Source organism: Leuresthes tenuis, unplaced genomic scaffold (assembly GCF_036924035.1).
Source record: "Leuresthes tenuis unplaced genomic scaffold, fLeuTen1.0.hap1 SCAF_11, whole genome shotgun sequence".
In the NCBI taxonomy this organism is placed as follows: Eukaryota; Metazoa; Chordata; class Actinopteri; order Atheriniformes; family Atherinopsidae; genus Leuresthes; species Leuresthes tenuis.
In genome coordinates this window covers 17,167,905-17,195,472 of record NW_027325365.1, presented here as the reverse complement: position 1 = coordinate 17,195,472, position 27,568 = coordinate 17,167,905, and the positions used below count along the sequence as shown (strand labels likewise).

The window sequence follows — 27,568 nt, the reverse complement described above, 5'->3', positions numbered from 1 at the left end:
AGCTGATTATATGTAGACATATGAAGGACAGCATATCTGCCTGATTTTGAAGACATTATAAGAAAATACTCTTTATAAAGAATTAAAAATGATACATCTCTTCAAACAAAAGTCATCAGCTTCCTTTTTTTTCTAAATCTTTGGTATCCGAGCATCGGTTGAACAAATAAAAGCTGTTGAAAGGTTTCTGTTTGCAGAAACTGATAGATTTAAGGCAACAAAAAAAAAAAACTCTGAACTTCAGCCCTTATTTGGGCATTAGTGTTGATAACAATAGCAAAAAATGAATACTTGCTTCTATCAGGAATCGTAACTGTCGCGTTTGTGTTTGACAGCTAACTGGTTGAGGTGAACCAGTTGAGCTTCCCTGAAAACCTTCACCATGTTTTCAATTAAAAAACACAGTTTGCACTTGTATAATAGCCATCTTTTTTGCCAAAGGTACCAAAAGGCACCTTATTGTGGCCATGAGGAAATGACAACTGCATTTGCTAGTTTCCTCTTAGTTTAGTTGTTTTTTTATGTTTTGTGTCAATGCAGAGTTTAAAAATACACTATTTCAGTGATTAAGGATGATTTGCAAAATTTTAACTAATATATCTTTTATCTATTTCATAGATCTGCCATACATGCCATACATCTAACAATACTTAGAAAACAGATGGAGCAATATGTCTCTATATATATATATATATATGTGTGTGTGTATACTTTTATTATTACTATTTCTACAAATACAACAGATTTATGGTGAATGTAATTCTAAAATTAAATGTTTTTACAGTCAAAAAATATTGTCTGCAGACATCTCGTCTTAGACTCACAACCCACCTACCACCTGTGTCAAAGCTGGCTTCCTGTAGGTGAAAGCCTTCAATGGTTGCTTTGTCAAGAAAATCCTCTGAAACTCAAAGTCTATTTAACGAACAAGCCATCCTTATGTGTTCAAATCTTCCATTAATCCATTTTTTGCAAAGTGAATAAAAGTAGAACAAAGGATAAGATTTATTCAACATCACTTTATTGTAACTGCACATTCAGATGGTAGATATGCAACACTCACAGCACAATGACACAGCTTCATCACAAGTACTCTTTTGTTTGTATGGGATCGATTGTGTGGGCGAGTTCGCATGTTTTATAATCTAGCTTTCTATTATCCTAAATGTTCTACATGTTTCCATGTGGACATATGTACATTTCCTGTTGATGATGATGTTGTGCCTCGATAGTAACTTTATTGCACTGTTGGCTTTATTTGTCACTTCAGTTCTTCGGTGGAGGACGAGGGTGTGTCCGAGCCATCGGTACACTCCTGCAGCAGAGAGAAGTAGAAGAATTATCCTGAAGAGGAGCTATATTTCTAACTTTTTAGATACAGAAATAGAAGTTACATATAGAGTGGAAAGCTCACCTTCACCTTGTCGAGCTCAGGCCTGCCAGGCAGCGATTTTTGTGAGGAAAAGGCCTGTCAGATGAGACGGTACAGTCAGATGAGGTCTGATTTAATGAGAAATACTATCAGAACTCTGCTCACCTTCTTCGACTGTTGCATCTCCTCTGTGGATTTCGACCTGTTCTTCATGTGCTTCTGAGGGGAAGTGTTGGTTGGACACTACAAAGATAAGTTGCATTAGACTGGGCTTGGATTATTCAAATGTTATGAGCATCAGCCTTTCACACACCTCATTTGCCTTTTGCTCCATGGCTGAGTTGAAGATTTATTATCAGGAGAAATTCAGTGCTGCTTATGCCTCAGGACTGATCACCTTGTTTTGGCTGTGCAACTGTAAAGTTGAGAGAAAGACATTTTCCTGTCACATGACTGCGTGCCACAAAAAGGTTTAAGATGAGACTTTGTCTTCTTAAGATGACGATAGTACAGTCACTTCCCATATTATTTTGTTCCCACCTAAAAATGAAAGAAACGATCCTTCATAAAATATTACTGTCCACTAATGAGAGATCAAGCTGGTGAGTGTGCAGCTATGGGCTCTTACCACTAGAGGGCGTCTCTGGCTTGGGAATCTGCTGCTGCTGTCTTGAGTGAATGAATTCAGTGTTTGGGTGACTTTCCTTTAGGGATCTATCCTGGATATCGTGTTAATTGTTGTGCTGGATCACAAATACTCTGATAAACCACCACAGCTCTGATGTATGCTCAGTAGTATAATTTAACAAAGGGCGTGGTCTGCAGTTTAATGCTGCAGCTGAACAATAACCAGAGCTCAACTCCACTGTGCACATAACCATTGTAGGAATTATGGGTTTCATTTTGATTTATGGACACAGAGGAAGATACACCTGATTGAGGTTGCTGTTTGTCAGCTTGAATTTAAAGAAGCCTAATTAAGCTTATATGGGTTGTTATGGAGCTCAGAGCATGTAAAAGCTCTACAGAGCCTAAAAAAAAGTTGTTTTCTCCCACAGAAGAATGGTGCCTGAAATGTTTTATATCCTGTTAAAGCTTATCTTCCTTTACTTGTGGACATCACCTTGAAACAAATGACCATGAAGAGAGCTTCTGGCCAGTTTAGCTCCCCTGAATCAAGGGACTGTTCAGTTAGACTGTTCAGCGCCACCTTAATTTGACGAAGCAAATTCAAGCTGATAAGAATCATTGTGTAACTTTTCTCAGTGCTGCTGAACATCACCATGCTTCATGACATTAAAGCCTGATAGGGGAAAGGCGGATGCGGTCAGGACAGGTCAGATGCTGACACAAAAAAAGTAAAATAGTGCTGTTCAATATCATGCTTTTAATCCGTCAGATTTATTTTCATGTCAGTCAAGAAATTTTCTCAGTCAAGAAAGTTATTTTTCTTAAAAAAAAAAAGTGTCATGCCAACAAGAGGAGGTACTTTAAAGAGGAATAACACACAGAAAATGCACTCATGCACACTGATGCTTTACAAACAATGATTCAGAGAGTCTAAAAGCTGCAGTGAATACGAGGCTCCAGTCATAGCCAGAGGCACAGCTGGCATCAGGAGCCCTGGTGGCCAGGGACAAAACACCTCTGGGTCTGGGTCAATGTCTAACACTTTTTAGATTTTTTTGCACTCCAATAAACTCTGTCCTCCTTGCCAATGCCTACATCTGTCAGACTCATGTATGAATTTTTAATGGCAGGCATGGATTCTTATTGCAGGATGTGGTTCAAGGATGTTTCGGTTTTCTTTTAGTTTTCTTTATACAGCAGTGGTGTATAGTAGATGTTCTGAAGTTAAATAAAGCATGTCTTAGAAGAAGAAAATATCTAACCAAAAGACAACCTACTTTGTATTGCTGGAAAATATTACAACTGAGTGCAAGCTGCCTCCTTCCATCTGCTGAAGAGGTTGACAGGATTCCACTATTAAAAGGCGTTTTATAATTAGTCATAGTAAAAAAATAGCTACCGCAATGCAACAAAAAAGACTTAACCTTGTGTCTTTGATATTTTTTGATAATATTTGAAAAGACATGAATAATTAGTCATAATAAGTTAACAAAACACATAATTTCTCCATCATATGGTTTGATCAGATATGACTGGCAGGACTGCCATCTAAATTCTTTGTCAAATGCTGCTTAAATCCTGTTTGGTCTACATACATAAGATAAACTTTGTCAAGCGCAGAACAGGACAAAGCGAAATTAATGTTTCAGGTGAAATAATCAAATGTTGTGAGTTTGTTTCAGAGCGTCAAAAGCAAACGATTAGAGGACTTATTTCTACCCAGTAAATACTGCTTTTCATTTCTACAGTTAAGATAAATCTCTTTAATTCTGGCCTGACAACAACAGAATATAATTAAAGTAATTTAACATGTGAGACAACGAATTTGGCTGAACTGATATTGTCTACCACCCCGCTGCTCTTCAGGGAGCAGAAAGCCCAGGGCTCATAAAGAATGAATGGCAGCTGATCGACAGGAGCTCCCTCGCCCACTGTGAAGACTGACGTCAGCGGTCAAAGCAGCATCACATTTGATGCTGCGGGGGAACTCCATTACAAAGTCCTACTTGGACTGGAATATATGTGATATTCAACTGGGCCTGCATGTGGGCTGAAATACGCCAACGCAACTGACCCAGTGAAGTGTTGCTACCCTCTTTCATATGAGGGTCATTTGGCACACCCTGAAGTAACAAACAAGCTGATGAACTCTGTGCACTTACTCTAAAATGTGCATTACAGCCCTTTGAGAGACAGAGGGGGGTAATCTCAGCTTTGGGCAGGGCAGGCATTCAGCGAATCCTGAGTGCTCTCTCGGACCTGCTCACTAAGCGAAATGACCTAAATGAGAATGATTTGCTGGCCTGCACCACTCTCTCTTTGTGTCAAAGAGGAAACCATCCATTGTATATGAAGCTGAGGGGCAGAGGTCCGACTGGCTGTTGGGAAATTCATCTCCTTTGTGGTAAAGCTAAAACAACGATGTGCCTATGAAAAGCACCTCTTCAACGGTGAGTCCACTTGAGCAAGCCTACAGCCAAGGAGATGCATTTAAAATCATTAATCCTCTCTGCGGTACGCATACAAAGATACATCTAGAAATACAAATACATGACAGAAGTCTTTGCTGTTGAAAGCAACTTAGTGACTCTTTGTGGACCAGAATAATCCCTCCCCCTCTCCTTTTCCCCACATCACTTCGACGGAGACAGTATGAGAACGATAAAACTAAGGAAAAAAAAGTTGTAGCAGTCACAATCCTTAATAAAATACTGATCTTAACATCCCCATTACGTAAGAACCTACTCTGCTCCAGAGATTTGAGTCTACACTACTGGAAAGCAGATTGGCCTATCTTTTAGAGAAGGGTCAACACTAATTAACTCCTTGACTAGAGAACAGAACATGACGCAAACTCCTTGCGCTTAACGTGAGCGGGAATGATTTTCTACGGTCATAACTCTCTACAGTCAGACTCCCCCCACCCCCCTGTTTCCTCTTGCATCTCACAATAAAAAAAAAAGATGGCTCATCTGCTCAATGACTACCTGCTGAAGACACGACCCGTGGTCATCACTGCTACACTGACTAACAATATCCCCACTCAAGGTGATGACATCACTACCTTAGTCTGACACTGCTGGTGAATGTGCTGATTATAGAAGCTCACTTGCACATGAAGATGGCTAGAACTCCAAAGTCAGCACACGGGCGGTTATTCTGGAGACAGATGGATAAAGAATACACGAGGGGGGCTCAGGGTGCTGTAATTGGTGGTGATGAGCTGTTCAGGTGTAACCTCCCCTGAATGTGGTCAGCAGTGGCCCGGCACAGCTGCTCCCTGCCCAATTCACAGCTGAGCCATGTGTGTCCGAGTCTTTGTTAACATGAATCTATAAAACAGCATTACAGACTCTCGTTCGCCTTGCTGTGCAGAATCTTATACTCGTGTGCATGCTCTGGTTTGATAGATTGGTTTTCCAGCTCTTATGTATTCCTCTGCAGGACTCTCAATAACACAGCAAGGACCATTCAGAGCTCTCATCAGCAAGATGGAAAACTAGCACTTTCATTTATTAAAACTGGTTCATTAACCGCAGAAAGGTCTGCACTAATCCCTGACGCTACGCTCAAAGTGAAAGCAGAGAATAACACATCAGATAAGGTCTGCATTCCTTGATGTACATGTGCATAAGACAGCACCAGACATTTCTCCAGGCATAGTAATGCACTGTGTAACAGACAGGAGGGAAGGATGAATGAGGGGAGTGAGAGACACAGTGGAGACAAACACATCTAACAGATTGAATAAACACGACATTAACCCCTAAAAATGATAGAAATACAAAGCCTGGGGCAAACTCACCTCCTTTTCTCTCCTGTTCTTTCTCTCAGTACAGCAGACGTGCAGTGGAGTAGATGGCACTCCTCATCTCACTGCTGTGATGGTGCCTGTGAGAGAACACCCCTCTTTGCCCATTCATAGCTCTGCCGACGCACCACTCACGCATGGATGGACACACACGCGCACACACACACGCACACAAGAGCACCAGGTGTGCCAGTTTTAGCTCTGTATGCAAGTGCACGTAGCCTGGCAGCTATGGGTGTGACAATCAGGTACCATACACTGCATGTTAATGTAGCTCTGTTCACTATCTCATGCCTAATTACCTCTAAGACAAAGACACACTCAATGATATGAGCAAAGTGGGGTGAATAAGATGTTTTCCAAACCACATACTGTCACATCCTCTGGAAAATGCTAATCACATCATCCAGGGATATGATATCATCTATGACTCATCTAATAGGTGTTGTAACCCATACAATAACCAAAATACATAATCCAAAACACCTTCCAGCAACAAGTCCTCAGAAAAATAAAGCCATTCATTGGCTACAAACATGTCCTACTAGCCAATCACAACACTGCCATGATCATCGTCACTGTGTAATAATGACATCATTACATGACAGGCTCTTGGAAGGAGTTTACTTTATCTGTATCAACTAAAAGAAACAGAAATGTAGTTAAACAGCTGATACATAAACAGATATTTCTGACTTGTTTTGCCCTGTATGAGTCAACCAGCCAGTCCAGATTATACTAAACATACAGGCATGTGAAAAGGAAACTCTTTCAGCTCTAAGGTTCTACATGTCAGAACAAAATTCAAAATTACCGGGACCTTACCAGGTCTTGAACTAGGTAGATACAAGCCTTAGAGAAACCCGTAAGACTGTCAATATCTATTTGACACAAAATAAGGTAAAGGGCAGAAGAAGAGTGTGAAAAACAAATTGAAACCCTTTGAGCAACAATAACATGAAGAAATAATTCTCTGTATGATGTTATCAGTCTCTCACATCATTGTAGATTGATTTTGTCCCGCTCTTCTTTACAATTTTTCTTCAGTTCATTGAGGTTTGCATTTGTTTATGCACAGCTTTTGTTAAAAGTCCTACCACGGCATTTCAGTCAGGTTGAAGTCTGGCTTTTGACTGCAGTCAACATCTTGATTGAGTTCACAACTTAGCGCGGTCAGTTGAGCTGAAAATCAGATTTCAGTGTCACAAGGGTGGCTCTCTTTCAATCTGGCTAGGTCACCATGGTAACTTAGGCCTTGAAAACTTGCTTTTCCATTGACTGAATACGTTAATTTTCTTTCAATGACTTATATGATTCCCATGATACTATCAGACAATGTCAGAAGCTAAATGCACTCCTTATCTCATTAAAAATTTAATGCTATATGCCCCCTTTTTACATATCCTGCTTTGTGTGCAGCCGTCAAACATAAATGGCAGGCATATACTTACTTATTCATTTGCACAATTTTCTAATAATATTCCTCTCGTCTTCACAGTAACGGTTATTTTTGATAATTTTATATACTTTTCACACTTCTCCATTCACACAGCTTGCTTTTCTTACAATGAAGTGTCGGTTCATTTTGTACAGCAGCAATATGAATAAAATGCCTCTTAAAGAGCCTGAAGAAGAAAGCCTAAATTAACAAAGATCATAATCACTGTACCTGCTGCTATTTGTGGAGCTGACTAACACAAAGCAAGTATGGTTATGTTGAACTTGCTTCGTAGTACAACCCTCTGGTTCTGTGGCTGCAAAACAAGCACAAGTCATCACCCCTGACAGTATGAGGTATTTTTGACAATATGCCATGTTTAGTTCTCACCAAACATCTCCCCTTTGGTCTCATCTGTTAAAGGACACTGTTGCAAAAGTCTTCTGGCTTGATCAGATGCAACTTTGCAAACCTAAGCTGTGCTGCCATGCTCTTTTTAGAGACTTGAAGGCCTGAAGAGTTTGAGATAGCTGTTAGGGTTTTTTTTTTTTCCCCCATAATCTTTCTGAGCACAGCTTGACCTCGGGATGACCTTATTAAGACATCCACTCCTGGGAGGTTTGACAACAGTCCTGAATGTTTTCCACTTGCAAATAATCTCTCACTGTAGAATGATAGAAACCCATTTGGTTTGGAATTGGTTTTATAACCCTTTCCAGATTGATGATCAGCAACAATTCCTACTCTAAGATCATTACCGATGTTTTTCTTCTTTCTGTCACTGTGTTAAAACACACCTGAATGCCCCACACCAGCAAACTGCTTACAAAAAAAAAAAAACATTACACATTACATCAAATCATCATTTAACAAAAAATAAGAAGGAACACTGAGGCAGTGTGTACCAAAGTACCAAAGTACCTATGTGTGCCCTTACTGCTTCAATCAATTAATCAAAAAGGGGAAAAAAGACAAGGGAGAGAGTAAATTTGACATATTTCCTCAACAATAGATTTTGGTCAGGAGGATCACATTTCAATCATCAAACAGATACACCCTGTGAAATATTTTTCAGTATTACAATGACCCTAGGATACAGTCTAGGTGACAGGAAAGCAGGACTTGACCAGGGCTTCTCAAAGTGCCATCACAGCAAGCCACAGTAAGCGCACTTTTAAGTGCCAGGAACAAACAAGGAATCACAAATGGAAAACAGGAATTTCATTTAACAGAAACTAATCTTCATAAAATACTAAGTAACTTCTCAAAACAAAACACAGCCATGCAAAACACTTGACACTCATAAGATTGTTCTGGACAGCCGCCATTTCCTGCGTAGACATGTTTTAGCTTAGAATTGCAAAATTCAAAGTGTGGAAAAACAGATGCAATGCAAGTAAAACTGGACAATATTAAACAAGTTTGAGGGTGAATGTTTGAGCTAAAACGTTATACACTTCAGAGTGCACAAAACAACTTATAGCAAACATTTTCCCATAAGGACTTTAGTGTTTTAAAAATACACTATAAATGCTTGCCATGAGCTTTCTTTACAGAATGCCTTTGAAAGGCCAATAATCAGTAGCAGAGACAGTAGCACACTGCTATTTCAGAGCTTATTCATTGACAGGTATAAAAAGTGCTTTAAGACAAATACGCTTTTTGCAATTTGACATGATTCACATCTCACATTGTTGTAAGATATTCATTGTTTTCCCCCCAATCATTTCTTTGCTCATCTTACATATGAATGTTCCTCAAACTGCCGTTTCTCTGACGTCTTTAGTTTCTGAGTCCGTAGAGACAGGATTCTCCTCAGCTGCTCCGGCTGGACCAGGAGTCAATGTGTTGCCTTCCGATTCTACTTTGGAGTCAGTAGTGGAAGCGCTGGTTTTATTGGGATCATCTGCGTCCTGTCGCTGATCTGAGGACAGCTGCAGGAACGAGGGGATCTCCAGCTGCTCTTTGGTCAGAAGGCCTCGCTGGTCATCAACCCTGCAGCACTGAGCTTTTGTCAGCATCTCCAGAAACCCTGACGCATTCCAGACATCACGTTATTTATAAATAGTTTCCCCCAAATACAGAAATTAAAAGACAATAGTGTTCTTTTTTTTATTTAACCAAGTTAGTCCCTATTATCAACTATTAACTCTCAGGTAAAAGGAACAATGGAACCTTTTTGTTTTTTGAAGATCTTTCTCTCTCAACAAGAGGCTTCCTCAGTTTCGACACTTTTGTAAAATGCGTGTATGACCTTTCAAAACGTGAACATCCTGCAGCTGCGCAGTCAGAACTAAAGAAGCCTTTTGGAGGAGAGTTTTGAAAAATCTTCAGAAACAACAAACTCCTTTCTATTCCTGATCGCCATGACATGGAGGAAGCTGAGAAACTGTACTGAAATATAATAAAAGTATAAAGTACTAAAGAGTTCAGTCAAGAAATATTTGCTTTGGCTAATGTGGCGATATGGATAAAATCCTCTTTTTCAAAACTTATAAAAAAGAAGTGAAATGTGTCATAATATAGTATATTCACTGAATATTTCCTGGAAATGTATTGAGAAGGTTGTGATATAACTGAAAGCTTTAGACCATCCTCTTAATGCATCTTCTGTTGACAAAGAATCGTAGCTTTCTGTGTTGGACCTCGTCTTGAGACAGCTTACCGATCTCTGCCTGTGAAATTGTCTGACGGTAAGCGTTAAAATATCACCCAACTATACTAGACACTGCTGAGGTTCCCTACCATCCATGTCGGGGTTCTTACTGGGTCTGGGTTGTGTCTTGGCTCTGTTTGTCTGCAGAGATGTTCGAGTCTCCAGACCTGCACTCACTGCTCCTGCCTGGCACCAAAATAAGATTCCAGCATTATTCTTACAAAGTGTAAACTTCCATGCAATAATACATCCACATACCCAACATAGATTAAACTTTTCATCAGAAAGTCATACTCCTTAGTCACTGACTATGGCTCTGCGCCACAAGTTTAAAGTAAATGATTGAATTAACACCAAAGCAAGCCGAAGAATTTTGGATGTTGGGTCATCCCTTACTTTTTTTAATTCTAGAAATCTGGGGTGTCCAAACTTTTGTATTCCACTATAGCGCAGACTTTATGGTAAATTTGTTATAGATATAGAATCATATAATACATTCTGTTCATATTGTGGACATTCTGAGAATCTAACCCTTGTTTTTTTTTCCTCAACTTCCTGAATCAACCTCCCAATAATGTTGATGTTTCTAAAAAAAACGTCTTCTCACCTGTGTGGCAGTACTGCCTCTGGAAAGGTTGGTCTGTTCTTTACCTGTATTTACAAAGATAAATCAGTTTCCAAGAGTGGAAGCAAGTCTTTGAGAGGCCGATGAAACTACAGGACTTCCCCATTTCTGACACTGACATCAAGCAGATGAAATTATTTACAAGAATCAAACAGATCCTCCCAGAATACAACCACTTAATGCAAAATGACTTTGCTCCTTCTAAATGCAGTGCGAGAAGCTGAGGCATAGAGCATTGATCCAAAGGGAAGTTGGTTCTGGTTTCTCAGCAGTTTGGAGACGAGGTGAGTGAAATAAAAGTGACACAGCATTAAACAAACCAAATGGATTCAGACAAATCAAACACACAGAAAAGAATAAAGAGACTGGGAGAGAAAAAAGCTCACACAAAAGACATGGGAGTGGAGAGAAACCAGGGCAGTTAAGTGGACTGTGAAAAGACTGTCCTGCTAGCTACACGGAGTGAGAGCCATGAAATACAGAACACTTTGTAGAAGCCATCAAGAAACAATTAAATGAATTAGGAGGCCCATTTAGTAGGAGGGAGCACATAAAGCATGGTCAGCGCTTCACCCACATCACCCTGAAGAGCCGAATAGTGCTTTTATCAAATTTAATTCAGCTTAGATTTGAGCTACTCATTGGCTACATAGGTCTGTTCTCATCCTATGATTGTGCTTGTCAGGGAGCTGTGCAGCTCATCAGCTGAAATGTTAAAAACAATTCCATCTCGATCACATTAAAGCAAATCAATGCCTTTTCAGAAAGGTCAAGTATATAAACCTTTGGCTTTGTCAAGTCGTAGCGTCTTATTGGCCATTCTGTAGACAGAGCTGCTCATATTCACAGGCTCATCACTTCCAACCTAAACAAACAGAGAAACAAGAAGAGGGATTACAGTTTGACATATGCAGATAGTGATTTGAATTTTTTTGCAGTAAGACAAAGAAGATTAATCTTACAGAATTCGTAGACGGCGTTTGCGGGTGTAGCACATAAGATTTTCTCTTATACCATTAACATTTGAGATTTTATAGAAATATCACACAGTATTCTTGCAGTGGATTCTGTAATTACAGTTTTGATTAGAAGTTTGCAAACACTCACTTCCTGTAAGTGATCATGACTAACAGCAGCTGGTAGTTACACTCTGCCAACACCCAGAGAGAAAAACGACAGCATGCACTTGACGGACCATTACAAAGGGTAAGCCAAATTAACTCTGAGGCAGGCATGTCTCTTGGAATTATTTTACTAAAAAGCTGCAGATTTCAAGATCCCGGACTGTAAAAACTGAAGGCAAGTAGAAATTACTGGCAGGTGAAACCATTTTGCCAAAGTCTGGAAGAAGATCCAAACAGAACACCCTCAATTGAGAGGAAACTGATTTGGGTGAACAGGAACCAACAAGAAATAACAGAATCTAAACCTTTTTCGATTGAGGTTTGGAGCCGACCACATGGACAAAAAATATTCTTTGGGAGGAGAGATTTATGGTCATTGTTTAAAGCAGAATGATTGGATGTCTGTTTGCAGGAGCAAAGCTGAGGCATTGAACCACACCAGCTGTTAAGAACGGTGGTGGACGGCAATGCTCTCGGGCCATTTTGCTGCTGAAAAATGAGTGGAATAGTCAAGGACTACCACCTCAGAATTATTCAGTATGAACTCAGTTAGGTAGATAACTTAAAACTTGGACACACTTAAGTGCTCCAACAAAGACCCCAAACACACATCAAAGCTTTTGAGGATAAAGCAGGCTGACATCATGATTCTGGAGTAGCTTTTCCAAAGTGACCTCAACCTGATCAAAAACATTTGCTCTAAGCTTAAAAGCCAAGTTTATGTGAGGATACAACTTAAATTGACATTTAACCTCGTTTTTCTGTGGGGTTTTGCGATGTACCTATCAGTATGCAGTGTCTTACCTACAACAGGCAGCAGTCAGGTCTTATTTTGGTAAGCAGAAAATAAAGTAACCTAAAAGTTACTCTTGAGAAAAACGGAAACTTTTGAGGTGTGAGTTGTTTTAGATGGCAAAAGATTTGATCTTCAAGAGACCCCTTTCAGGGCAGCTTTTGCTCACCCGTCAGAAAGCCATCGGATTTACCATACTTAGAGCACTTTGACTGCTAGCTAATGCAGGTAAGACACGGACTGCTCATATCAATTACTAAGGGTAGTATTCTGAGGGTTCTCTTTTAAGCAGAATACACACTCACCAAGGTGACCAAGGCCTCTTGGGGCTTGAGGTGGTGCTTGTGTAGCACAGCGGAGAGAGCGTCTTGCAGTGTCTTACTTGACTTCACCACGATCCCCATCGTTTTACCAGTGATGGCGATCTCCAGCCTATGATACAGATGTATCTCAATAACAACCTTCGTACACGAAACCAAATTAAATGAACAACACTGTCATGCAAAGCCTATACTTACAAAGACAGACAGCTAGCAACAATGATCTATTCAAAGGAAGAGCTTAGCTGCTTTCATTTGCCAACTTTTCTAAATGACATACTCAAGAGAGCAAGACAGCCACATGACATGTCTCATAACACCAGGACTTCCCTGTAATGCTTAGATGTGACATGTTGTAGTGGGGGTGTGAGTGTGATGAAAACCTGCTAGAATGAAGAAGACAGAAAAAAATGAAAAGGAAGTGACTCACGCAAAAGTCACCCTGAGCTCGAGAGAGACCTGCTGATCTCTGAGCACAGAGCAGTCCTGTTCCAGAGATAAAGGCTGCTGTAGAGAGAGGGATGAGGTTTTAGACTGATGGTCCACTTACACAGCACCTTTTTAACCTGGCTTTAGCTTCTAGTGTTTCACAATGTGGTTCTCTTTCACTCAGTCTCTCTCTCTCTCTCTCACACACACACCACTTCCCATTAAGAAAAAAAATAATATATATACATACATATATATATATATATATATATATATATATATATATATATATATATATATATATATATATATATAGAGAGAGAGAGAGAGAGAGAGAGACCAGAGTGATTTTTATAGACACAGAGATCAATCTTCCAGAGATACATTTCTGAAATGATGAGACAGTGAGATGAGGCAGAGGATACTAGAACAGGAAAGGGGTAATCATCTCTTACATACAGCTGCAGAACATGGTTTTGAGCGGTTTCATTTAAAGCCGCAGCCAGTGCTGCAGACAGAACAGAAGTGCTCACCTTGTCCTTCCCATGGAGGTAAATGATGACATCTTTCAGTGGAAAGCCTCTCTTCTCACACAGGCTAGCCAGCATGTCTTTGATTGGTTGGCCGTTGCGTGTAGGGGCCAGGGAGGCGCTGCCATCCGGTAGGTAGACGCAGCAATAACCCCCCTCCACCCCTATACGACTCCCACTTCCAACACCCTGTTCTAGGTAGCGAGGACTCGACTGTCCGTTCTACAGTGCAGATGGAACATGAAGAGAATGACATGAGGGTGAAAAGTATGACAGATTTGTCAGCTTGTGGAGTACATTCAATCATTCTTGTGTGTGTCCAATGATGACAACCTTAAACTGTCTTTGATTTCTCATAAACTCAATCACTCCAAATGTTTTCTCCCAAATGAACCAACCTCCATCTGCCTGTAGAGGGAGCCAAGCTCCACACTGCTGTTAGATTTGACTGACATATTCGTCTCCTTTCTGGGGCCTGAGCCTTGGACATTGGATGCATCTATAGTTACAGATATAAGACAAACAATAAACAAAATAGCACCTATAGAACATAACATATAAGCACAAAATCTGCCATATAAAAGGAAATACCTCCCCAGGATCCTCTTTTCTGTCGCTGTTTTTCTGAAGCATTCTTAGCACCTGGCAAGCTGTTTGAGTCAACATTCTTGTTCTGTTGGAGACGGATAGCATTTATGTTATAAAGCAGATGACGAACTGATATCAGACGTTTCCCCATCCATGCCCCCCAGTCCATCTACCTTCTTGTTATTTGTGGGGTCGAGCACATCTTCCCAGGACCCCATGCGGACAGGCTCTGTAGATAGCTGGGGCAGAAAATGACCTTCCACACTTGCCAAGGTGCAGCGCTGGTAGAAAGGAGAGCGCACAAAGCGCCTGTAGCTGTCCATCTTCATCAGTTTAAATATCTGTGACACACAGCAAAGAGGACGTGGCGCAGAAAAGAAAAAATGAAAAAAAAAGTAATGACTGTTTTACTGATTAAAGAAAACTGTGGACTTCATGCAGACCTGTGCCTGAGCTTTGTTGAACATGTCAGGTGTGGGCTGCTCCAGGTTCTTCTCCTCCGTCTTGGCGGTGTCATCGATGTTGACGGAGTAGGGAGCGCTGTCAGACAGGTAGGTGTCATAGATGGAGCGAGCTGCTGCTTTCAGCTAAGAACAACAGTTCCATTAGACTGGATCATGACGGCGTTTTGAAATCACTTAAACTCTCCTTTCCAGTTATTGCTTATAATCTGTTAAAATACCACAAACCCAATGACACAGCTGACTGAATTGGAGCAAATACACTTTCAACACCAATTCAAAATGTCACTTGGAGGGTGTAAAGCTTTCAGAAATTTCTAAAGGACAATTCACTTCACAAAGATCTAAAAAAAGAGAGAAAACCTCACTCCTGTCATTTTCTGCCCACTCTTGGTCATTTCCCTACCCAGCAGAATTCATTAAATCAACAGCATTTGTTCACAGGACTTATGATAGAACAACAACGTCCTCCATCACTTAAGTTAACAGAAAATTGTTAATTAGTTCTGCTCAATGTCTGATAACTAACAGCATTGTTTTAGCTTTGTTGCTCGCTGTAAAGACTTAATGAAAATTTAAAATTGAATCAAAAGATGACAATAGAATATAGTTATTGAAACAGAGTGAAGGGAGTTTAACAAAAGAGCAATATGCAAGAGCAAGAGCAATACTAAAAAACAAAGCTGTTTCCCGAGAGTAAAGAGGTAGAAAAGCGCCATCATACCTCATCCAAGGAGGTGGCTTGGATCTTCCTGAACTTTTCACACGCCTGCCAGAATAAAATATTCTCCGCACTCACTTCTGACTTCAAGAAGGCCTGGAGACACACGCAAAACAGTGGAAACACGTCTCACTTAGAGGCCAATATAAACATCAGCAAATAAATTACAGTTTGTTGAAGACTACGACACTGCACAACAAACTGTGTAATGAATTTTGAATTTTCCCCACAGGAGATGAATAAAGTATTTTTCTATTCTATTCTAATGAGCGTGCCTCACCGTAAAGTAGCTGACCCCACAGGGGTCCTGCAACAGATTCTCAAATGAGACGGCCCAGCTCAGCACGCTGTTAGCGGGGCCTGCGTCTCCGCCTGGAGTCCCTGGAAGGCTGGAGCTGCTGCCTCCACAGCCCCGTGCAGACATGTTCAGCTCTACAACACAGTCACAAACACACCCATTCATCGGCTCCAAAAAGTAAGACCAAGAAAGAGACCGATTCCCACACTTTCATGCACAGACATGTTCAAATTGTACAAGCATGAAATGTACGGGATTGGCTGATTATTCATACTCACCCCCATCTGACACTGCCTGGATCTGTGAACAAAAAAAAAAAAGAAAAGCCAAGAGGCGTTACAACCCCATCAAAACTTAAAGAGACTTCAAACCTAAAGCATCTAATATCATACAATACTTTTCACTAATCGTGATATGGTCCATTTCTGTTGTAGCTGAGGAATGAAAAAATTACACTTCAATCCAAGAACAAAACAGACAAAAGTTTTGTCATTTTCAGACAAAACTGTGGAGACTCTCTTGACATTTTAGTTCTACTGCAAGAGCTACACAGTGTACTCCACACAGTATAAATACATACATTTAGGAAGTGAAATGTGAACAACAGCTGCATGTTTTCTTGCTCTTCTCCTCTATGTGTAACAGTGTAGTGCAATCAGCCAAGGCTGTTTTCGCAGGAAGTGGTTGCACCACTGATGACAACAGCTCTCATTCAGCTTTCAGAGTTCCGTTCTGTTTTAATTCAAGCCCTTTCACTAACCTGTGCGGACAGCCATGTCTGTATGTAATCCTGGTGGTGTAAAAACATATTGATCCAGGACTATACATATGGCAAACTCCAGTTTATCAATCCAGCAATATGTGACCAACATTTAAACAGGCACAGTGGAGTTCCTGTTTTTGAATTCATAGGTATTTCTTTTGAGAATCTTGTTCTTATTTCTCGGTTCTGTTTGTGTCTGCGTCTGTTTGCAGGTTATGAATACAGGGGGCAACCTAGCCAGACAGTACACTGAATATAGAGTTTATACGGCAGTATTTAGGCCATCAATAGTCTCACACCCTCAGAGCCATTTAATGTCAGATTAAGGAAACTACAGTACAACTGACTTTTCACAGATAGAACAAATTGAGTCCAAAGTTGCACAATTTCAGTCTTTTTTTTACGTTTCAGGAAAAGAGGCCATCTGATGTATAAAGATGCCACAAACAAGCTAACGTTAATCACCTCTTTTGGTTTTGTTTGCGACTGTGGTTTGTGCTTTGGCCTTCAAATAAACCTTAGTTTTGTTTTCTTTTTTTAGACGAATTGATTTTAGATATGTTCCCATCATCTGAATTTAGGCAGCCAAGCTCACAAGGACTAAATGTCCCTGAACATTTTGGCTTTATAAAAACCTCTCCATATTAATTCACATCAAGGTTTCTCACAGGGTCTGGCTTGCCTTTAGCTCAAGTCTGCAAAAGTCTACTGAGAAAAAGATGATTGAGCCAACTTTCCATCAATCTGACACAAAAACCAAGTGCCGACAAATACCGAGGAGCTGATACCAGCTCCAAGCTCAGCAAGAAACCATTTGAGAGAGTGCCCAGCTGCATTAGTGCAACAAAATCCATTCTTAACGTACAAACATACACACAAACGGCCCCTGACTAAATTGACTGATTGTGTGGGAGTTTGCATAGAGCGTGCCACCGTAATCACTTCTTGACAGCAGCTCTAGGCAGTGACTCGACTTTGACCATATTTGGCAGGAATAGGTGTGAAGTCCTCCGTCTTTTCCCCTCTTTAAATCGTTTTCTTTTCTGTGCAAATGCTGGTTCTAAAAACACAGATCACAAATGACTACAAATACTGTAGTCCTAAGTCAGGACAACAGGAAGTGAACTGGAGAAGTCAGGCAAATTTCATCCAGTTTCCAGAAAAACAAATGATTCATCATTACCTTACTTGTAAACATTTACCATCTTAGGCAGAGACAGCAGGACAAACATACTGTGTAGAAGTCCGCAGCACAAATTACTGGTAATTCCAAATCACAAAGAAATACAATATGCAGAGAACAGAATTCTTTTTAACTAAAGCAAGATCCAAGACGTCTCAGCCTTATTAAAACAAATATAGATACACTTCACACATTTTGCAGAGCTGAACCATTTCAGGAAATGCAATGGTCTCACAGTGAATACTACCAGCCAACTCGGCCTACACATGACAGATTGGCCAACAGGCATGGCTTGGTTTCTGCTTCTGGCTTAGGAGGGCCCAGCCTGTTTTCAGTAGCAACCAACTGTAGCCACGCAGCCCAATTGGTTCTGGCACTGCCAAGGAGTTGAGACAGACAACACAAGCCAACTGCTCTGCATCCCTCTTCATACTTTGGACTAGATGCTGGCTTATAAAAGTATTAGAACAGTTTAAAAGCTGACTAAAAAACTAAAGAGAGGCCAAAACTTGAAAAAGCATTTGGGATCATTTCACTTTCGAGTTATTCGGCACACTCAAGTTCCATATGTGTAAACATCATAAACAAACCAACAAACCACTGGATTAAAAAGAACAGCTACAGAACCACCTCAAGCTTTACAAGAGCGATGCCAACTCACCATGTGGCCCACAGGAATCCCTAAAGCTTTGCTGTTCTTCGCCATGGTGGACCAGACACCAGATTAAAAACTGAAGTCTTCTGCGATGTGTGCGATGTCTGGAGACACAGCAGAGTGCTCCACCCAAAGTTGATGCACACTCACTCAAACTCATCACTTGGGTCTTCCTCTCACTTCCTGCCTGGAAGGGAAGTCTTGCCATAGCAACAAGCCACAAAAGAGGAAGTATGGCTACTATGATCAAACTGTTCTCAACCTACATCTTGAAAAACCCTGTGATGTGGGAAAACAGACACACTCATTGTGCTTTTTATGTACAGCCACCGTACAGCTTACTTAACGGAGCGCTCAATGTTAGATATATTATAAATGCAGTGCAACAACTAAGAGTTTTATTAGACATGTTTTATATAAACGTAAGTCTCTCTGTGACGATTCCTTCATGATAAACATATCCACTGGTTCTCTTTATATTACTGTGGATCATTTAAAACTAAAAGTATGTTTGAAGTTCTTTGTTTCATGATCATGATATCACAGCATTCAATCTAGCGCTTCATAGGCAAACAGTCTGCTGATGTGAATCTTACTTGGCCTGTTATCATACCTTATTGTCCGCCGTGGCGCCGCTGGTGCACCATTTGTCATATTTCCTGCGTTGCCTTTGTGCTGTAACGTTTGCCAGACGGAAGAACCTCTGATAAAGCACGCCGAAAGCTACCATATTTAAATGAAGGAAAAGAATATACACAATGAAACAAGTAAGGGGGAAATAAAGCGCTGGAAGTTTTCAGGTCTGCTAAGTCCTAACATGCGCACAAACAAATGAACAGGTGCGACTCCGCAGCTTAATTAACAATAAGCAGTTTTTTCCTGGAGAACTGTTTGTTTCATACTGTAATTTAGCTGGTGTCTTTTCAATACTTTTCTCATTATTATTATTTTTGGTGGGCTATTGAGCAAAACACATGTTAGCCTATTAGCATAGTCGTGTGCTCTGTTCATTGAGACCTTTATTACTGAAGCAAATATATTATTAGAATAAAAACAAGACAATGCATAGAAGAACAAACACACTCACATATAACATATCTTTTAATGTGTACAAGTAAGCCTCCTGGAAAGGAAACAACTATACCAGTGTCTCCGCAAGTGGGACTGCATTTAAAAATAATTTCATCTCACACACAGAGCAACTAGTGTGGAGCTACAGAAAGTCAACACTACTCGGATAGCATGACCAACTTTACACCCAGTCTGACAACTTTGTGAACAAGTTATCTACTTAAAGATTAAATCAAGGTTAAAAAAAAAAAGTATCTCAGCTTTGACAAAAAAAAAAAAACATTTGCATGTACAGTGCATGCAAGCGCTGGTGTGTGTGCACAGAGTGCGGACGCAGTGTGGAGATAAGGCATGAGAATCACCACCGCATAAATTACTGAACACTTATGTGTCATTTTGTCGCTTTGTCTCCTCTTCAGACCGAGTGTCTTTTTTACTAGTCTATGTCCTGAGACTCCGTAGAATATATGATCTGTCCATGCATGTTGGCCATAATTAAGCAAAGCAAATCCCCAAATGATCATAACCTTGCTGCATGAAAAATGCTGCAACCCTTGTGTGAAATCCTCTGTTCCAAAGAAATATTTGCAAAATTAGATGTTATGTTGCATGCAACATTCAATTGTGGCGCAATCAGAACCATAACCATGGATTTGTTCTCAAAATTTAGAGATCCAATACTAATCTGGCTGAAATGTTGGACTGCTCGTGGCAGTCGATTAAACGTCATGGGTTCAGTGACTAAAGCATTTGTGGAGGTGACAGAATGGGAAGTTTGGAAATAGAAATTAAATTGACATATTACTTGTCTGTGTCAAATGATAAATTGAAATATGCAATTAGAAATGGAAATGGACAATTTATAAATGATCTCAACCTGTCAATCTTAGACTGAAAAAAATGCACACCTGGGATGGTAACCTCCTGCGATCCTGAATTGGATTAAGCAGGTATAGAAAATGGATGGATGGCTATTGACCATGTCACTGAGTTCAAAACTCAAAGTGTCCACACATTCAATTATCAGTAAATGGAGCTCTTTAATCACTATAATGAGCTCTGCATGTTGGCTGAAATTTCTCTAATAGGCAGCTAAAATTAATGTCATGAAAGCGAGATCAAGGCCCAAGCAGACTACATTTCCCCCTATGTAAAACTGACTGCTGTTGGGAAATCATTCTGGCACCTCAGCCTTTTGACAACTCAGTCCTCCCAGTTACAGTCTCAAAGGACATGAGGAAAATTATAAAAAAGTACATGTCAACAACAACAAAGTGCCTGAGGCTATAACTATAACACACAAATATTGCCAACAAGTCTGTTCTCTTTTTCCTCTGCTTCCTTGTGGTGTTGCACTCTGTTGTTGGTGTAAAGATGTGGGTTAGGTTTGTTGGGTATATCTGACAAGGCATCAAAGTAAGTGTAACGTTTTTGTTAAAATAACAGGAAATACAAAGCGATGAGGAAACTACAGCCTATGTCATGCGTGTGGAAAGGTGGCTCACAGTCGAATTGAATTCAGAAACTAGTGTTCACCATGTGTCTGTGTAGTTTTCCAGGGTTTTGCAGTGACATGTGTTTTACCTCATTTTCACCTTCTCTATATGTCAGTGCATGCCTGGAGAAGCTTTGCACTCCCATATTTGAGAAGCACTAACAGAAGAAGATAGGTAATCAACAGCGCTCTCTGGTGGCCAATTGTGTGAACAAATAACTGCGTAAGAAGGTCATGCATGACTTTTTTTGTACTTTTACTCTTAAAATTCAGTAAGATTTAATGCAGTTCCCACATTTCTGAGCAAAGCAATACTTAACATGAGTCCTATGATATTTTTTTATGCTGTACCACTGGGTAGTTTGCATAATAAAACCGCTGTTTCCCTGATCACAGGCTAAAATTCAACACGCCTCCATCTTACTGTATCTGACTTTGTGTGTCTGCCTCTACTTTACATTTGTCTATTTTAGTAATAAGTGTATAAAACCCATCTTTTTAACCTAAAAGTTACCTGATTTTTGCTTTAAGGGAATGATTGAGCGTCCCTTTAATCCTGGAAGGCCTTGAGCTGCCTGTAAACTGCCATGAGGTGACTTGTGTTGCCATTTGGTGCAAAACGAATATGTTTGCATTAAATCAAATTACATTAAAGAAGCAGTAGCAGCCACGTTGTCACTGTTGGTTGTCATCTCCACCTTCGAAACAAACAAACAGGGATAGTGTTTGTGCAGTGAAGTTCCTGGAATTAAATCATTTGCATTCTTATCAGTATTGACAGTCAGTTCTGCCAAGCTTTTTTTCTTTCTAACGCAGAGCATTATGTTAAGCAAAGCGCAGCAGGTCATCGCACAAGTCTGCATTAGGAGCATCAGCGCAGGTGAGATAAAGACAAATGAGCCTTATAACACCATCTTTATTTTTCAGATTACATTTATAGTTTCTTGTAGAGGCTAGTGTGCAATTGCTAAGTTAATTACTAAATGTTCAAACCAAATCTTCTCCATCAGAGAATGACCAGAGCGGAGATATCCTTGTATATTTTATCTGGCCTTCTCCTCTCAGGTAAGAGGCCACTGAGAATTTTACAGTTGTTTATACAAACAGTACATGTTTACTTCTTGTCTGGTAATGCATATTTTGCTTTGTCTCTACATAATGTAGTCTGTATTCTCTTGTTTTAGCAGATGTTTGCTCTTCCTGTGTCCCTGACAATTGCCTGGGATGTAACCTTATAGCAGGTGAAACAAACAGAAAATGATTCACTCTTTGAGAGCATCTGAAGATGTTTGGCATCAGTTTGAGTGCAGCACTTGAACGTTATTTGCCAAGTGAGATGCATTAGAAAAATGCTTTTAACGCTGTCTTTTTTTTCATAAAGATTGCTGTCAGCTCGGCTATACCAACAACCCGTGCGTTCCTGGTTAGTCCACTCCTTGTTTTTATTTGTTCACCTGAAGATGAGAGCTATGAGTTTTACATAAAGTATAGCAGATGCAGTCATTGACAGTCAGGTGAGGCGTGAGAGTAAGGCTGACCCAAATGAGACACGGGAGACTCAAAACATAGCAGTTTTTTTTCTAGAAATGTCAGCATATATGTGCAGTGAAACACATGAACCTATCTGACTGTTGAATATTTACTCTTGCCATCAGACTCTGAGGTGCTTATCAACATCACTGGCCAGAAGGCAGAGGAGGGTGACGACATCCAGCTATCATGCATCCACAACTTTACAGATGAGAACTTGACGTTTACATGGTTCAAGGAGAAGGAAAAAGTTGAAGACCAGGAAAAAGGCGAGCTCCTTCTAAAACAAGTGCATTTAGAGGACGCTGGCAAATACGTCTGCGCTGTCAACAGTTCATGTGGCCTTTGCAAGTTTTCATCATTTAATGTCACTGTAGACAGTAAGTGGACATCTCCCTGCTATTCAGACCCTTGATTTTTAGTCTTTAACCAAAGGCTTGCCAATATTGAATTCTGCTTGTCTGAAATGAAAATGAAAGCAATTTCAACTCTTGATGGAGTTTAAAATATAAATAATGAAATACCTTAACACTTCAATGATCCTTCACAGCACGTGTCTCTCTGTGTTTTTGTCCCTTCAACTGTCTGTGTGCTGTCATCCAGGCAGCTCAGTGATCATCTTGGTGATCTGTGGTGTTTCTGCATTGATCTTGGTCGTGGTAATGGGAACGGTGATAAAGTGCAAGCTGACAAGAGACAATGGTAAGAGCTCAGCTTGACTTGTTTGCGCTTGTTTTCACCTCTTCTCATCTAATGTTTTTTTTTTGTGAGTTAGATGACACAGCCCAGACAGTCATGGCTTCAATTCATGTTAGACTGTTAGAGCGGCCACAAAGGCAAGAGAATGGGTGCACATCTTCTCAGGCTCTCTGCAGATGTGATATAATCCACCCACAAACACCTCTGAAGCTCACTGATAAAGACATTATTAAAACACTATCCATGAGAGTCGTGTCTATAAGGCACACATTTGTAAGAGAGCATAATCCATTCATAAACCTTTGTAAAAGTGAATATGTGTATACTGTGAATATGATACATGATAGCTTGATATGGTTTATAAGGTATTTATAAAGAAATGTGCAAATTTCATGCATGTGTTTATGAAGTAATATAGACTCTGATCCATGAATCCTCTGTCACAGGCATGTTTCCTGAATAATTAGGGAATTGTATCAAACCTAAGAGTCCAAATAACGCATCGGGTGAAGTTGCCTCGCAACGAGCCTAAATTAGGATCCGCCCTAAACTTGATCCAGAACAGGAGAAAACCACCAAGATAAGATCACCCTCCACTGCAACCATTCTGATCCTCAAAACAAGCTTGAAGTATATTGGAAAGACAGTTGTTAAGATAGACAAAACAGAGATTACTAAATAAAACAGTGTTATTAATAAGTTACAGAGACTACTGAGGTATATACTCAATTCTGCTCTTTGGTCCAACCCCAACATTTTTAATTCCTGTGGACAGAATAGGTGCTGTTCTGTTTTTTTTTTTGGTTTTTTTTGGAGCCCAGGAGTAGAAGGCTACATTATCAGCACACCTCAATTTTTCAAAGACACCTGACTTCTGCCAAACAGAGGGATGGGGCCAAGAGGTAGAGGCTGAGGGGGAATTGGGATTTACTGTAGATATTTACTTCTATGGGGTGGCAAGTAAAATAGTATGTCTAAAAATTTACTGAAAAACAGGTAATATAATAATGTAATATTTTCATATTATACTTTTGAGAAAAAGCTACTATTTCTTCATGTCTGGGCTGTTCAGGTGCAGGTTGCCTTTATATGATCAGACATAATCATGCTTGTGCTCATGTCGTGCAAAAAGGACAATATGCAAAAACTCCCAAAGACAACAGTTACACAAGAACCAGATTATGAACCAATGTTTTTTTTTTCCTTTTTCAAGTAGTGGAGAAGTATTTCCCAATAATACAACCAGTTATAAAAATAAAAAAAAACAGAGCCATAACATGTTCTTTTTAGGAGATTAACAGATTTAAAACAACAGACAAACTTTTAGATAAACTTTTTCAGGATACATTTGAAAGGATTTTTCTATGAAGAAAAATGTAGCTGCTACTACCTGGTCAGCCAACATTAGGAAAGAAAAAAGAAAAGAAAAGAAAAAAAGAAAAAGAAAGAAAAAAAAAAGAAAGAGATTCTGCTTATCATCACCGATGAATTTAAATGAGCTTTCTTTCATGTTCATGGCAGGTTGGGTGCCCAATTTGTTTGTCTGTATTCTTAGATTTTCCAGTAAACAAGGTTGCTATTCATGCCAGCAGCACATCTCAAAAAGGTTGGGAGAGTCAGGTTTACCACATTATATCATAACAACAGTCCATAAAAAAAATCTGGGAACTTAGGAGACCGATTGGTGGACTTGTGGTGTGGAGGAATCGTGTATTCCAGCTGCTACTTCTTCTCATATTTTGAGTTTCAGGAAGCTGTTTTCAGTTTGGTCTGGTCCTCTTTAACTTTGAAGCCATACTGTTGTGACAGACCCAGTATGCAGTTTGGCATTGTGTCGCTGAAATGTTCAAGGTCTTCCTTGAACTAGAGTGGGAGCACAAGTTGGTCTAAATCCTGAATATATACGGTCCATTTCAAGTTAACTTCAGCTCAGAGAAGTGTTTCTGAATCATTTTCACATATGGCTTCATTTTTGTATGATAGAGCTTTAACCTGCATTTGTCAACGGTAATCTGTAGTAAATTTCTGAATGTGTCGCTAAGCCCAATGATCTGATAATGATTAGAACTTCATAAGTGGTGATAGATTCTTTGACTTCCACGTCAAATTTGTTTCCCCACATGTTCACGCTTTGTGCTAAACTAAGCTCTGGTTTCCATACTATCAATATCATCAGTATCATACTAGAGTGGAATTCGCTACCAAAATTCAATATTTTAGAATTAAAGATGTGATTTGACTTAACGCAGATTATGAAGCATAACCTTCCTCTTCCTCTTGGCAGCTATGTACAAAGAGAGGATGAGGCAGAGGATGGAGACTGAGCAGACTGGTGGTCTGTAACACCCAGTAACACCAAGTGGAATCTGAATGAAGAATAGCAATATAATCAAATGTGATAAATACTGACCTTGTTTCATAATTCATAATAGCTGTTGTAGTGTTTGATATAGAAATAAAATCTCTTCAATCTCTATCTTTGAGTCTAAGTGTGTGTCATTATGGCAGTGGACAGGCATGCATTTGAGACATTTCAACAGTGTAACACTGCATCAGTCCGTTCAGCTGAAAAATGGGGCCTGGAAATGCTTTAATCCAGACGCAGGATAGAGATTCTCGCACTAATCCTTCTGAATGCTCTGCTCACAGGAGCGCACACCACACAGCGCAGCTTAACACTGGCCGGCCTGTAATGGATATATGGAACAATAATTCCATCCCTCCAAGAGAACGTTGGATCTGAGAGTTCAAAAATGAAAGCAGAAATAGTTCCAAGGTTCATGGCCGTGATATAATCCATCGACTTTTATGTGCTAAGCCTGTGCAATGCCGTTAGTCTTTACGCTGCTCTCAGAGTCTTGCATTAACAGCATTTTTTTTCTCTGCCATATGGCGGAAACCTTCTCATTTCGGTGTGTGAGTGGGTTGGGAAGAAGTTTTTTTTTCTTTTTATTTCCCCCAACAGCAGGTGGCTAAGGGATAATCCAGGTAAAGCCACTGCAAAGTGGAGATGTAGGGATGGACCAAGGAAGAGGGGGGAGGGAGGATGGAGTGGCCTTTGCATGGATGACAAGGGCTAATTCTGGCCTCCTAATCCTGGTCTCGTCCACCCTCCCCCTCTTCCTGCTAACCCTACAGTGGCACTAAGGAGCAATTGACGCCCAGGTAGACATGATCACATACACACATAGCCCTTAACCTACAGAAGTTTACTGAGACGGGAGAAAAAGGCACCATTTGCCGGTTCATTTTACGGACAGCTAACCTGTGTGGCCTGGATCACTAACACACCTGCGTGAGCTTCACTGGAGAATGTAGCTGTAGCCCTCCAGCCAAGACACAGGACACACACCAAGATGGGAGAAGCTCAAAAGGTAGGTGACCTGATCTGGTACAACAGGACTTATAAAGCCAAATGTGAAACTACAAGTATTTGTCGTCTACATTCTTACAGGCAGTTGTGACTCACACAATATGATCTATTGAGCATTTTAAAGTATTTCTCCATGTTACAGATCTCAGCCAGGATGGATTATCTGAATTTGTCAGTACAGGGTAGTAATTTATTAGTCTCACATTTGAGTTATTCAGTTATTCACACATTCTCTGCCATGTCTGCCGCTTTGAATCAAACGTTTAAAGCCCCCTCTTGTAGGCAGTCTTGGTGCACTGTCTGCGGGAGTGCAACCTTGTGGCCTAATCACATTAAACAGCCCACTATTATATGAATGAAGCTCTAATCGACGCCAGCGCTTTTCTAAATGGAGCATCAGATTAATTCTTACAGAGTGAGAGCTACAGAGTGTTGGGTGGAGCAAAATGTGCACACGTATGTGTGCTTGACTGCGTTGTAACAGGAGCTTTGACCTCAAACCAGAAAGAGGTCAGTGGAATTTTAGTTTTCAGGTGGAAGCCATGTTTGTCCTTTCTTTTACCCCCTAGTGTTCAAATACAATTCTGAGGATAATTCCACCTCCAAGGAAATTAAAGAAGATTTTGAACAATAATGTGGTCCGAAGTCCAAACTAGACAATCCCACCGTGTGACTTGGTTTGAGTCACCACGTTTGTTGTTTTCCCTATAATCACTGTCAATCATTCATTCATTTTGTGTTCATAACAACTTCATCCTAAACGACTTTGCTTCATACTACAAAGACTGGAAAATGCAAGGCCAGCTGCAGTCAGTTTGATGATATGGCAACACATTTGCCTCATTATTCCACTGACCCTGATGGCTCTGACTTCTGCTGCAGGGCTTACTCTCTGTCATAGAGAAACTTAAGGGATCCACAGAGCAGGAGGTCAGGATAGTGCTTCTGGGGTTGGACAACGCCGGAAAGACCACCCTGCTGAAAAGCCTCGCCTCTGAAGATG

The 27,568-nt window shown here is 40.2% G+C and overlaps 2 protein-coding genes and 1 long non-coding RNA gene across 4 annotated transcripts in view; 1 reads left to right on the top strand and 2 right to left on the bottom strand.

Annotated features, from left to right (window-relative positions):
* Positions 1-27,568, top strand: part of arl3l1 (ADP ribosylation factor like GTPase 3, like 1) — a 79,479-nt gene that overhangs the window by 48,941 nt on the left and 2,970 nt on the right. The window contains exons 2-3 of one of the 2 annotated variants that reach the window (XM_072395840.1): positions 26,423-26,566; positions 27,448-27,568. The exon at positions 27,448-27,568 is cut by the window's right edge and continues 23 nt beyond it. In XM_072395840.1, coding sequence (XP_072251941.1) covers positions 26,549-26,566; positions 27,448-27,568 — 139 coding nt within the window. In that variant the 5' untranslated portion in view covers positions 26,423-26,548. Of the gene's footprint in view, positions 1-25,409; positions 26,567-27,447 lie in introns of those variants that run through there. The other variant, XM_072395839.1, reaches the window with a different exon arrangement.
* LOC140318146 (uncharacterized) lies at positions 1,005-6,470 on the bottom strand. The gene is made up of 5 exons (XR_011917816.1): positions 5,808-6,470; positions 1,686-1,787; positions 1,538-1,615; positions 1,415-1,468; positions 1,005-1,315 (listed from the first exon to the last, which is right to left on the bottom strand). It is a non-coding gene; the product is annotated as an uncharacterized lncRNA (long non-coding RNA).
* Positions 8,240-18,541, bottom strand: rgs14b (regulator of G protein signaling 14b). Its single transcript, XM_072395834.1, has 15 exons — positions 18,404-18,541; positions 16,075-16,096; positions 15,779-15,930; positions 15,502-15,594; positions 14,760-14,903; positions 14,490-14,657; positions 14,320-14,401; positions 14,127-14,227; positions 13,732-13,950; positions 13,200-13,276; positions 12,755-12,881; positions 11,316-11,397; positions 10,515-10,558; positions 9,997-10,093; positions 8,240-9,283 (listed from the first exon to the last, which is right to left on the bottom strand). The coding sequence occupies exons 1-15, from the start codon at positions 18,446-18,448 to the stop codon at positions 9,009-9,011; spliced, it is 1,728 nt and encodes a 575-aa protein (XP_072251935.1). The 5' UTR covers positions 18,449-18,541; the 3' UTR covers positions 8,240-9,008.